Source organism: Strix aluco, chromosome 21, assembly GCF_031877795.1.
Source record: "Strix aluco isolate bStrAlu1 chromosome 21, bStrAlu1.hap1, whole genome shotgun sequence".
Taxonomy (NCBI): Eukaryota; Metazoa; Chordata; class Aves; order Strigiformes; family Strigidae; genus Strix; species Strix aluco.
This window is the reverse complement of record NC_133951.1, coordinates 9,161,291-9,175,072: the sequence shown is the minus strand read 5'-3', so window position 1 is coordinate 9,175,072 and position 13,782 is coordinate 9,161,291. Positions and strand designations below refer to the sequence as shown.

General features: G+C 46.1%; 1 protein-coding gene across 7 annotated transcripts in view; it reads right to left on the bottom strand.

Moving 5' to 3' along the window:
- The window catches only part of UNK (unk zinc finger), a 45,996-nt gene extending 34,666 nt beyond the window's left edge, over positions 1-11,330 (bottom strand). For 4 of the 7 annotated variants that reach the window (XM_074847691.1, XM_074847696.1, XM_074847693.1 and 1 more), the window contains exon 1: positions 11,137-11,329. In XM_074847691.1, the coding sequence (XP_074703792.1) occupies positions 11,137-11,234 (98 nt within the window). In that variant the 5' untranslated portion in view covers positions 11,235-11,329. Of the gene's footprint in view, positions 1-11,136 lie in introns of all 7 variants that reach the window. The other 3 variants (XM_074847694.1, XM_074847695.1, XM_074847692.1) reach the window with 1 other exon arrangement.
- Positions 11,331-13,782: the final 2,452 nt, after the last annotated feature.

Genomic DNA, 13,782 nt, shown 5'->3' with positions numbered 1-13,782 from the left:
CATGCCTCAGTGTTTTCTTTATCACCTAAATAAATTGAACCATCAACTGGAAAAAGGTCACACAGCAGACAGCACTGTGTGATTTTAAAGCTGTTAGATTTCCCTTTCTCCATTAGAGCTTGACAATAATGTCAGTCTAAGGTCAAATAAAGAAAGTGAGTTGGAGAGACTTATTACAGATGCATGGAGTTGGGCTTGTTTGGTTGTGGAGGTTTTTTTGTTTTAAGAGTTCATATAACTCATTGTGTACCTTAGTGATCAAAAAGACAACTGCTCACATCCAAAGCCCATGGCTCCCCCACTTTTCACTACAGAAATAGGTAGGCAGCACTCACCAGTTTTCCTTTTCCTAGACATCTGATCGATTTAGCAAGTAAAGTTGAGCTGGATGCTTTCAAGTAAGTGCTAAAGGATAGTGTTTACTGCAGAAGCTAAAATTCAAACTGCTAGATTACAGAGAACTAAGGATAACACACCAGCAAGTACAATAGTCATATTCAACAGTAACCTGATCGCTACTGTAACTATTTCTGGATTTCAAAGGAGATCTTGAGGTGGACAACAATGTAACTAATTCAATTCAGCTGCAAGAAAAGAACTACATACTAGCAATACTTTACAGATAATAACTTTAGCTGAGTGACTGCAAAAGTTCATGCTAAAAATAACGTGTTGGCAACTATCAGAAATGATCAGGCATTTTTCAATTAAAAGAAAAATGTCAGACACAAACAGCTGTGTCTTGTCTACGCTGAAAAAACTAAGGAAAAACAAAGAGAGACACTAACTACAGCATGGTGCCAGTCCACCACGGGAAGACAGCCTTGCACCAGCTTCAGGCAAAACACTGTTTGGTTTCCACAGTCGTAGCAAAAATGGCTTTGTTTCGAGAGAAATACCATGCTGTAGCTAAGTAGCTCACCAATGCTCTGTCTTGATGAGGAAGGAAAATCAAGGCTTTCAACTCGGAGTTAACTCAATGAAATGAACATTTATCACATTTGTGAACAGCCAAGACACAAGCTCTGCTGAGTTACAATTGTGTTGCAGTCTGTGGGTGTCAGGGGAAAGAGGTGCGTGTTCAGACTTCCCTCGAGCTGTGCATCCCTTAGGCTTGGCATACATCGAGTTGTGTCATTCAAACCCGACGAATAAAACAATTTGAGTCATTTTTTTGGCAGTGCTCTCTTTGAAAAGCATAAACTTGTTGCATCAGTGGACCATGAAATGTGTATGACCAAGCCATACCAATAAAATCCATTTTAAACACAAGTGTTTGTTTACACAGAGCTTTCACCTTTTTTAATTAAAACAATCCAAGCACAGGCATATGCAAACATTTAACTGCATTACATTTCAGAGATGTTTCCTTAAAAGCCATTGAGCAAGATCCAGAACTCTGCAGAAAGTCTTGAGTTTACATTTACATTTCCTTGAGTTTTATGTTTTTCCCCAAATTAGTTGGCCATGAATATGTATTACTTGACATGACCTCAAAATTAACTAAGCATTTCGACAGTTCATGTGATGTTTTAAAAACACAGCCATTTTTTTCCAAGTTTAAATGACATATTTTCGATTTAACACCGCTAGTTTATGTAAACGACGCAGCTGTGCCTAAAGTACACCTCCCTGTTTTCAAACATGGATCACCCCCAGGTGAGACAACCCTCATCACTCTGTGGGTTGGTTTCTGCTCTACAAACTATTTAGCTGCCATTAATCCTTCCCTACAGCACCTGTGTAAGTGCAGAGTCTATGAGAACAGGATCATATTGAAATAATTATTTTTCAATAACATGTGGGTTGAGCCTAACTGTTTCAGTAAAAATACTGGAGCTTACTGCATCCAGGCAGCTGTACACTGCTGAAGGTTTATACCTGGTTTAATTGTCAGCACAATATATCAACATGTGCTTAAATATGAGCAGTTCAATATTTTACTACTAAATAGTTCGCAAAAACATCCATCCACAGACTTGTCTATTATGGTCATTTATTCACCTTATATCCAGATAAATTTTCTATCTTATATTAACTGGATTGGATAGACGATGCTTCTTTATCCTAGCGTTAGTGTTTGTAGCCTCAGACACATGGAGAACGTCTGCAGAAAGGCAGAGTTCAAATGGCGTTGACGTGCATCAGGTTTGCTGCACTAGACTACAGTGAATTAAGGTCTCAATAATACACTGATGTCCTGTACTGTAAAAATTAAAGTTTTTCCACACTGTACTTCTCCTGCCATCGATTCAACCACTAACAAAGCCTTACCCAGCGCTCGCAACTGTAGAAACACTAGCGAAGGCTGGGAACAGGGCTGGGCTGTTTTAAAAACTTGTGTTACTCACTCTGCTAGTTCCTAAAACAAAACATCCCACATGCAAGAATTCAAAAAGGCTAATTCAGAAAAATATTATTTCCATACAAGCCATTACACATAGCTCAGGGTTTCAGTTACAGATTTTTATGAGCATTTTTAGGCAGCTAACCCTCAACGTCTTGTCTCACAAGAGGTGCTTCAGATATAGAGCACAGTAACCTTCCTTCTCCTGACCACACCAAAACCCCTCATGATTTAACAAACAGCCTGTAGATCAATTGCAGCCCCACACTCACAACAGACAGTACGTGAACTGTTTGAAGGTCTACACTTACGCTGGACCAAACCCAGAAAACCAAAACTCCACAAGAAATGACAGATCTATAGTGCTCTCATCCAGACCAATCTACATTTGAAAATGAAATGGCATCTGCTTCTTCTCAGGTTAAATGCCAACCAGATTTGCAGCAGCCTCTCTGGAAGGGCTTACATTTGTGAACAGACATTTTCTGTTGTGAGCCTGAAACAAAACACGGTGATTATCTAACAAGCATGAACCTGCATCCCATAACACATGTGCCAGCGCAAAGATAAGAGCCAACTCTTACTGGTTGATTTTTGAAGAATCAATGTTAGCTATTCAATCAATTTTCTCTTCTATTCAGCAGTCAAATGAGACTTCATTCATGTCTGCTACAGCCCAGGGGACTCTTTCAACACTCCATAAAAGTCCTACACGCACAGGTAGACTGGTCCAAAGAAGCACCATTATATGGCCCCATGTGAGACTGCGCTTCAAACAGGTAGGCTGACATCAAGAGGTATACCAGCTCTCCACCAAGGGGAAAGCAGTCAAATCCCAGGCTATACCACAACTTCTCATGTTCCATTTTGACTAATCAATACAGGAATAAATCTGGTGGCATTCTCAAGATATTTTAAATGTGCAAACGATTTTTTTTTTCTTGCTGTAAAGCTGCACAATTGCCCTGAGGCATCTGCTAGTTTTATTTCTGCTATGATGGTAATATTCAAGTGCTATTAATGAAAGCTCACAGTCTATTGAAAATTAGAGAAAAATCACCTCTGAGCATATTGGGTTGGGACTGACAGCTTCTTTTTGAACTGTGGTGACATGCTGAAGATGAAGGCTAACAAGTAAAACAATACTGACTTTAATTCAGATTTCTGCAGATATTCATCAGGTATAGTTTCAAGAAAATATTTCCCTTTCCATATGTGCATAACTGCCTATTAATCTAAAGAAATTCTAGGCATACGATCATAAAAAGCAATCCAACATTCATTTCTTAACTGTAATTAACAGTGACATCATTCTTAAGCCAGTATGCTCTACTAAAATACATTTGCAGTTTTTGACCAACAGATAGCTAGGGATGGCCTAAGATTTTTCTTGTCTAACCACAAACTCAGTATAAGTTCCTCTTTTGCCAGTGTTCTGACAACTATATTCAATTAAACGTCTCTGACTTTTAATAAGAGATAAGAATCAGGCCAGTAACAAGCATCTCAGTGAGCTAGCACTTTTCTTGCCATCATTGCAATTTAGCACTTAAAATTGAAATATTTCTTTCAAAGAAAACCTAGAACTTTTCTTGTTGTAACAATAACCTTCTAAACCTGAATGAACACTACGGCGGGGTGAAGGTGTCTGAGTCAGAAGACAGCCTGCAACAAATGTAAGAAGAGAAGAAATCATTGGTATTCATTTTAAGGGAACATTCATTCCAACTGATATTTCAAATGTCAAACTGGTATTAACTGCATCAAGCACTGATCAAAATACACAAGACAGAGATTGCTGAGAAAATTATCACAAGCATCTAAATTGGCTGTCATCACTAGGCGGAGTTTGAGGAAGTACAAGCCTTCAGCATCTCCCTATGTACCCTTCTGGTGAGGCTTTTTTTTGATTGCCCTGATACAGAAGACAAACTATTTCTCAATGAAGTGGAGAAAAAAGGTAACTAAGAAATTGCACTTGCTCTACAGCCTGCTGGCACATTCATTCATTCAGGAGACCAGGGGATCTGCTGGCTGGCTCTGTGCACGCACAGGGCATAGCCTTCAGTACCAACTTTGTACCTGATTTGCAAGTGATGTGCTGAATGTTACAAAAAGCTTATAGAGTAGATAAAGGCCTTATAATGTAGAAACCTCTGTGATCGTCTCCCTCTTGTAGCCTAAGATTTCACCAAAATCTAGTTTAAGGAGTCTTTAAGGAGGAAACTGACACAATATTAAAAAAGTAATGACAATTAGACAAAAAATTCTTAGATACCGTTTAGGTGTAGGTGATCCTGTTGGGCAAAAGGATGGACCAGGTCACTTCTCACCATCTCTTTCAGCCCTGTTTCTTGTGCTTTCAAAAAGATTTATGAAGTTTTTGAAAAGCAAAAAGTTAACGGAAGGAACAAAACACCACCTTGGCATCCTCTGAAAATGAACGTAGCTCTTAGGGTCCAGACAAACAGGTTCTCGTGAGCCTCAACACAGCAATTCAAGACATTATTGCACCAGCTTTTTGTTTTGCTCCTCTCTTAGAAATTACAGCTCCTTATAGCAGGGTTAACAGAAAGGAACGTGTGCCTGCTCTCTGGTGGCTCCAGTTCACAGCCTGGTATATTAATACAGTCTACCAGTGACAGTTAGCTCATGCTAATCATGCTTATTGTGTTGCATATTAACTGATGTACTGACACATTCCCTCCTGCCACGTTGTTACAGGGGCAGTAACATCCAGCAAGCAGCTAGGCAGAAATGTTGTAACGCACTGCCGGAAGATTTTCTGGAGAACATTGGTCAGACCCTTTGTAACAAGAAAGCTGCACATTGCTGCTGCCACAGAAGTTAGAAAAACCTTATTCTGGTGGAAGGAGAAGATCTAGAGAAAACTAAAATACTGAACTCCAACAGAATCTTCCTTAAAATAAAGCCACACAATATAAAAAAAAATAAATTAGACCACACATAAACCTACAAAATGAGAAAAATTGATATAACGGGAAACTCTAAGCTCTGAGGTTTTCTAAAAGAATTATTAATTTAAATTTTGCCTCTCATGCCACAGAAAAATATCCTATATGCTAATGTAAGCAATGTATAAGCATTAACACAATACTTTTTAATCAGAAAATTGAAGGAACCATTTTCCAAGTTGGAAGAATCCTGCATGACTGAATCCCTCTCCTCTTTCACAGAGTTTTGGATTTTTGAAATGCCAAGCCTTGCCAGACCCAAACTAATTCTGAAAATGTCAAAGCAATACATGAAGCTTTTCACTCTGCCAAATATCTATACACTGCCGATAGAGCAGTCATCTGTATGTGAATTCCCTGTCACTTTTGATACCCAAAAGCACTCACTTATTAAGTGTAAGCGTAGCAAGAAACCCACAGCTCCAGCACCCCCTTCAACACAAGGGACAAGAAATACCTTCTTGCCTCAGCACGTGCATCGATCAGCAGGACAACGCAGAGCCTGACCGATCAGGCCCGAAAGACCCACACCACCCACCGGCCCACCTCTCAAGCTGCAGGCTTTCGACACTCATCCTTTGAAGGGCCATAAAATCCAGTGTTATTTTTCAGTCTATGTATTCGGTGGTAAGCACATACTGTGAAGGCAGCTCTTCCTGTTCACACTCCAGTACTTTATATTTCCAACTTCCTGTAACTATTCACACTTCCTAATAACAGTTTGCGGTGGACCTGTGTTCAGTGAAGTTCACACAGACTTAAAAAGCAGCAGTAATAACCAGCTTCTGCTTCCCTGATAAGCTGACATACACAGGTAACTATGTAGTAGACCAGCGGTAAGTCCCTGGTTTAGAAGTATTGACTTATTCTGTCCTTTCCCAACTATCTCCGAGGGTATTACCAAATTTGAAACCTAAAAACGCATGGGGGTTTTTTTTGTTGTTTTTGTTTTCTGGGTTGCTTGTGGGAGTTCTTGTTTGGGTTTTGGTTGTTTTTTTGCTTTGTTTAAACAACAGGGCTAGTTTCTATTTATGTGTAAGTCCATATCAGCTTATTGATCTAAGAGTTGTCACCAGTAAAACCAAAGCAGAATTAGGGCAACAGTTTGTTATTTTAAGAGTTCTGATGGTTTAAAAAGAACACAAAAGGTTTCTAAAAACAGTTTCAAAAGCCTAAATGTATTTGCCAGGTTGTGAAGACCACCCAATTCAAGCACATCAAAAGTATAATCTAACAGACTATGCAGACAAATGCCAAGGGTTCTAGAAGAGCAAGCCACTTATAGAAAAAGCAACAACTCTGGGAACATGTTAGCTACACATCTGGTTTTTTAGTTTTCTTTCCACAGACACTCAGTCTGCACATTTGAGATCAGACACGCTGTGTTTGCCCTGCCAGTGATAAGACACTGTCCACTGATAAGAAGATAAGGATTACTCTCTGCTACTACAAATGCTTTGAGGTGCGTTTTTGTCTGCTATTGGTCTTGAGTAAGAATTTAAACACAAGCTTTTGAGATAAATAAGGCTGCACGTGCAAGCTCTTTATTGAAAGCCAAGTCCACCTATGATCTTTCTATTTTTATTTCTTCTTCGCCCGTATTTCCATCACTGTCCTAATCATAGTTCCTATTTAAGGCTGAGAAACCCCCAGACAAGGCAGTACCCAAAAACATGCAGGTACAAAAATGTCTTTGATTTGAGCTGTAAGTAAAGCATTGCACCAACCTGATCTTCATCCCCACTTAAAATGTCCTTCACTCTCAAGTGCACTAGTCCTTCTACCTCTAAATGGCTGGCATCAAAATGGTTGCAAGATAAAGCTTGGGTGAGTGCAGGCCAGCAGTCACTAACATGACAGCACGATCAACGATCAACCGTGTGGATGCAGGTCTAGCACTACTTACAGGGTACTAATCCTTCAGGAATTTCCCACAATTCCTTCCCTCGTGCAAAAAGAAAGACAAGTTTTTTGTCTTTTATGCTGCAAAGGCATAATCACAAAGCTTATCTTGCTGTAGTACAAAGGAAGACAGGATGTGCTCCCAGGCATCTCGGTCCAGAACTCAAGTGAGGGTACAGCCTGCGGGGACACGGAAACCTGACGTTTATTTACAGGATGGCTGCTCATATTTAAGACAGGCACACTCAAGAGAATTATCTTGAGTAGCAACGATCTGGGTTATGCCCCGCAAATCTGTGTCCCAAAGAGTTTATCACCTAAATCAGAATAGTTTCAACACTGCTTTTGAGCATGTGTGTTTTGAATAGAATAGATAGAATGAAGGCACTCTTCGTCTTTTCATTAAATGGGTTAATTTATCTTCACTGGAACGTTTGCTTCCCTGCAGAGTTATTAAACTGTCTGACTTTCAGGTGAATGCACAGCAAACAAAGGACTGCTCCACTTTCACTCATCTAAATTCTGCCAGATCGATAAACACCTAAGCAGTGGATACAATCTTTACAATTCACAATTAAAGAGTCCAGCCTGACTGAAAACCAATGAAGACAGAAACAGCCAAATGGAGAGACTGTACCAAAACAAAACTACACCATCGTACTCGGTATCTACAACTCCAAATGACTGATCACTTGCTTTCAGTTTCTTTGAACTCAGCCTCTATCCACATTTGTAGGTAACACATTAAAGACAGAGATAGATACACACAGAAATAACCCTGCCAGCAGAGCTAAGAAACGGCGCAAAGCCAACACTTAGTTGAGGTTTGACAGAGCGTACCCAAACCAAATCCACTTCCCACTATGAGCAATCAACTAAGCCCTGCACAGCACATCGCCCCAAGCAGATCAAAGCCACGCCAGCCCGCAGGTACCCCAGGCAGGAGCCCAGCTCACCCCTTTGTTCTGAGGAGTACACCGACCTCATCCCGCTACGGGATTGCAGGGAACAGCCACACGCAGAACTCTCTAACCCAGCAACCCAGAGAGCTGTCGAGTGTTTCATTACTCATGTGAAGTCTACAAACGGAATAGCAGATCCCCAGATGAGAAACACGCCGCTCGTCATTAAATAGCAAAGTCTGGCATATACCAGAATGACTTGGTCTCTGGGAGTATCTATCTGCACGGCGGACACAATTGAAGGGGTTTTTTAAGCTCTTCCACCAGCAAACAGTGCCAAAGGTGCGAGATAGCATCACTACTTCTATTTTTTTCAGATTTTCTTTTGCTGTACGTCTAGAACAAATACAAAGGCTTACCGACAGGATCTAGAACTGCAGTTCAAAGTACCTAAAAATCTCATGCAAATAATAACACGAGTTTAGAAATCGACACTAATATGGAAATTGGAACATTTCCTAACAAACACAACCAAAACTTTCCAAGGCAGAGATCCCCAGCACCAGATTGCCTGTCCCCAGGGAACAGCAAAGTATGCAGATAATTAAGCTTACTTGAGTTTACAACTTGTAACCTTCATGTCATTTTATGGAAACAAACTATATTTAAGGAAAAAAAGGAAGAAAATATTTACATTTTGACAACATACAACTTGTTCACATGAACGACCACCAAATAAGTTCCCATATGTTATCAGAAGGAGGTTTACAGTATGACGTGACCTAGTGTACAAATCCAAGACTTTCAAAGTATGGCTCACATCCCGCTGTCAGCACACTGCAGCCCCCAAACCCATCCTTCACTTATGGTTATTCAGCTTCTCTGCAACTGTTTCCACTGAAGTATTTTTAGCATCCATCTGAAAATCCGTGTTTTGCCTTCTGGAAAGCAGCTAATTGCACCACCACCTTTGTTCCACACTGTCCCATTTTCCTCCTCTGTCCTTTTCCGCTACCAGATCCTGACCTTCCTCTTCTCCTCCCATTTCTTGAACTGTTTCTTCCATTGATTCTTTCCTAATCTTTGATATCCTTGTTTCCATGGTCATGCTTAGCCATGTTACCACCTTCGGCTTCCTCTCCCTAGCATACTTATAATCGCTCTACCCCATTCTCCTTGTCACCTGGGTTCTTCCCCCCTCTCACTTTTGACCGATTGCTTCTCTGTCGTTGGTGTCACTCCACCTCTCACTCTGTACTCCACCTGCACCCTCTTTTACCACTACAGCAACACTCCTAGGAGACTCCTTCATGCCAGTTTTTCCTATAAAGTTGTCAAACTTTAACTGTAGACACCACCAGAAATAAAGTAACCTATGAGGCTGTGGCTTGCCACCTCCCTGAAGATCACAACGGGACCTTCACGATGGATGTAAAACCTAGAAGCCCAGACTCAGTCTTCTGAACAGCCTGAAGAGGATGTCAAATAGCCTGTGATCCCTGCAGCAGGCATACCGGTTGTACGGATCCGTGCCTCTGCTTCTCTCGCAGCTCTTTTTATTCCGTGTATCATGGCGTGAACGCAGCAAAGAAGTCCACCAACTTTATGAAAATGAGAACTAAAAGAACACAGACCACACTCTGAACCTGCCCTTCTCATTGTGGGTGGGGGCATCAACACAAATGAGAGATACGGGTAATTTGTATGACATTTCTTCTGTATGCAGACAACACCCTAAAATGATAAGGGTAGACAGTTTGGTACACATACTTTATTCACAAGGAATAGTCCCAAACTTTTTCCTTTTAAGGAGAACAGGCAACACCTGACCTATTTCCATCCATTACTCATCCATCGCTAGCCCATCCTCACAAAGACAACGCTCACTCTCAATCCACCCCGTTATCCCTATTGCAAAAGAACTGAATATCATTGCCACACTTTCCAACCCAAACAACTTATCACAGGCCAAGTTCACACAGCACAAGCTCCAGGAGACCGTATATCCTTGGGACAACACGCTGAAATGGTATTTTCTGCTTAGGGAAGGCACATTCCAGCAATAAGCCTTCACTGAGGCACCGTCTCCGGCAACGGAGGCGATACGCACCAAGAGGCACCAACTTTCCTTCACAGAGGAATCGCACCCGAGCGGTGAGAGAAGAGGTGGGAACAGGACAAGCGCGGCTCGTGACTTCGGGTAACGTTTCCTACGGGGGATATTTCTCACACACACGTGTAAAACATTCCTTAGCTTGCCCGTGGGCAACTTCTCAAAGATGCCTGTCCTGACGAGGGGCCCCCCTCGAGCCATCTCTCGCAGGCACACGCCGGCCGGCTTTCAGTCCTTGGGGACAGTCACACAACGTGGCACCCATCTCCTCACGACGCCTCCCTCCACAGGTGCTTGAGGAGCCCCTCCAAGACTCCTCAGGGGATGGAGGACCGGGGTGACAGCCCCGGGCCGCGGAGCTCGAGGAGCCCAGCACCCCAAAGTGCCACCTCCACGCGTGCCACTTCCACACGGGGGGAAGGAGCCACCAGGCCGGCGTGAGGGCGTGCAGGGGGACCCCGCCGAGAGGGACGGGGGGCAGCAGGACCCGGCGATGACAGCCGGCCGGCCACCCCCCTCGCAGGGGCCGGAGCTAGGATGGCGGCCGACCCGCCACAGGGGCCCCCCCACACCCCCGGGGGAGGCCGCGGCCGCCGGTGCTCCGCCGCCCCGGTGCGTCACATCACGGCCGGCGCGACCCGCGGGAAGGGGGGGGGGGGGGGGGCGGGGGGGGGGGGGGGGGAGGGGGAGTCGCTCATCCCCCGCCCCGCCCCCCCCCCCCCCCCTCCCTCCCCCCGCAGGCGGGACCCGCCGGCCCGCGCCGGCTGGGGCCGGTTCCAGCCGGTGCCGCGCGGGCGGGCGGCGGGTCTCCGTGCGCGCGTGCCGCACGCTGCCCGCTGACGTCAGGCGCGTGTTGGCGCGCGGGCGGGCGGCGGCGGGGAAGCTCTCGCTACGTACGTGTAGTGCTGCGGCTTCTCGGGCTGCGCCTGCAGCGCGCTGGCGGCGCTCGCCGGCCCGGCCGCGGCGGAGCCGCTCGCCACCGGGCCCTTGGACATGCCTCCTGCCTTCCGCTCCCGCCGCCGCCGCTACCGCCGAGGAGACCTTTATTATTCACTCTGCGCGGTCCGCACGGAGGGCGCCGCGCGCAGGCGCCGCCGCCGCCATTGCCGCCCCGGTGCGCGGGGCGGGGTGGGACTTGTAGTCCCGCCGCGCGCGCGCGCTCCGCCAACCCGGGACGCGGCGGGCGGCGGCTTCCGGCCGGCGGGACTACAACCCCCAGGGGCGCCCGGCGGCGGCGCGGGCCGCGCTTCCGGCCGCGCGGGGGGCGGCGGGACTTGTAGTCGGTGGGGGGGGGCGGAGCGCCAGGGCGCCCCCCGGCGGCGGGGCGGGACGGCGCCCGCTGCGAGGCCCCGGCGCCGGCCCTCAGGAAGGGCCCGGGGCCAGGGACGGCACCGAGCCCCGGGGGCGGCACCGAGCCCCGGGGACAGCGCGGCCCCTCCAGGCGAGCAGGGATGGGTGCGGGGGAGGCTGGGCCGGGAGGCCTGTGAGAGGATGGAGAGTTATTTGTGGCAGGCGGCCTCACTTCCTTCCTCCCCCCCTTCCCTCCGCCTCAGGGACGGAACGTGGACGCGGGAGCACAGCGTCCCGGCCAAAGGGTTATTTTAGTGTTGGCATCTCTCATCGCTCCGCGGCCTTCCCCACCCACGGGACAACACCATCCAGGAAGTGCCTGGGAATAGCACTGCAGTCCCAGAGAGGAGGAGGAGGAGGAGGAGGCGGAAGCCCCAGCGAGCCGCGTGGGGAACCTACCTCTGAGTAGGTGACACCAAAGGCCCCTGGATGCTGGGTCATCAGAAGATCGCACGAGCTCCCAGTCCTCCCCCAGGAGAAACTCCCCCCCTGAAGGAGCCATGTCCAAGGAAGCAGCTGAATTTCCATGCAAAGAGCTTCCTCTGTAAATTACCTTCTCTCCCGGGGGAGGAAATGATACGAGTTTCTTTTAATAGGACTTTGATCTCTTGGGCTCTACACAGAACCGCTTCCCGTGCTGGGATCCTCCAGCTGTGTGGTAGAGGGCAGAAAGGATTTATAAGGCAAACACCTTTTTTAAACTCTGCCAGCACGCGCAGGGCGAACGATGTTAATAATAAACTTTTGGGCCTGGTCTGCGTGCTGCCTGTGCAGCTGTTTTGGGGAGGGAAATAACTTTTTTAATTCTCATTTACACTGATTCAGCGTCTGCTGTGCAGGCTTTTACTGGGGTAATTTAATAGCCTATTCCCCTGCATTTGCAGAAATAAGTCACAGAATGTCAATACCTTCTTATTCATCTAACAACCCTCCATGGGAGGCTGGAGTACTATAATTATGCAGCTCTTGGTCAAGTAGGACAACTTTTTTCATAAGTCAATACGTGTGGAGGTATTTCAGTTAATATCTACACATACACACCTATATACCCAACACAAAATCACTGTCAGCGATGAACCTGCAGAAAAAACCCTTCAATTATCAACGAATCACGCTGAAAACACCATCAGTGTGCACATCATGCCCAGGGATTTGGAAACCACAGACTGGAATCCTCATACACTGATGTTTACTCTACAATCTGGTACTGACACCATTTCCTCTTCTAGTTCTCTTTTGTTTCACAGTCGGGACAACTCGCCAAGAGCAGAGAAATGTTTAGGACGAGCCAGGTGCATGTGCCCAGGGCGCATTTACTTCCATCTTTGCGCAGGTCCTTGTTAACGTGCGCTCATTCGCTCTCTTCAGCTTTGGTGTGTACGCCCTTCCATCAGCCTGTTTCATCCAAGAGGATGCACAGCTCTTATCCATTCTTAAAGAGAGCAAAAAATCAAAAGTATCTCTAAAATTAGCAGCATGAGCAGCCATTGCTATGAAAACATGGGAAATTATCTAAGGAGCTTCTCAACTCCTGGTAACAAACGTTAAGCACTGGCCTCCTGGCACTAGTGACAGCGGAGTACGCTCTTAAAAATAACAAATTTAAAGTATATGCTGTTATCATAGGAAGAGGTTTCTAGATTTCTTTTTCCTAAGCGTGAACAACTCAGATGAAAAGGGAATTCTTTACCTCAGATTTTCCAAAACACGTACAATGCAAATGATTGTTTCCTGACACCTCCCAAGTCATTCCACTGATATGCAGGTTTTCTCTCTGATAAATAATTAACATTTTCCTTTACAACAGAGAAAATGAACCTGAAAATGAGGACCAGAGGCAGAGGAGACAACGTCCCTCCAGCAGTCCCGGCCCGGGCACACGTGACGGTCCTGTCGCACCATATTGGCGGGCGTTTGCTTGACTTACCGGAGCAGGCGGAGGAGCGAGAGACGCGCTCCCTACGTGCCGAGCTCCGGCGCCGCGGCGATCCTCGCTCTGCCCGCCGCCACGGGTGTTGGCCCGAGACAGGCTTACGCATTCGGGGAGGATGCACAACCTCATGCAAAGTCTGCATGATTACAGCTGCGCTCCAGTTTGCGGAGCTCACGGATACCTTTGGAGCGGCGGTTAAGCGGGCGTCTGTTTGTGTTCGCAATATATTCTGCGCTCTACAACTGCGGGGCACGTGGGAC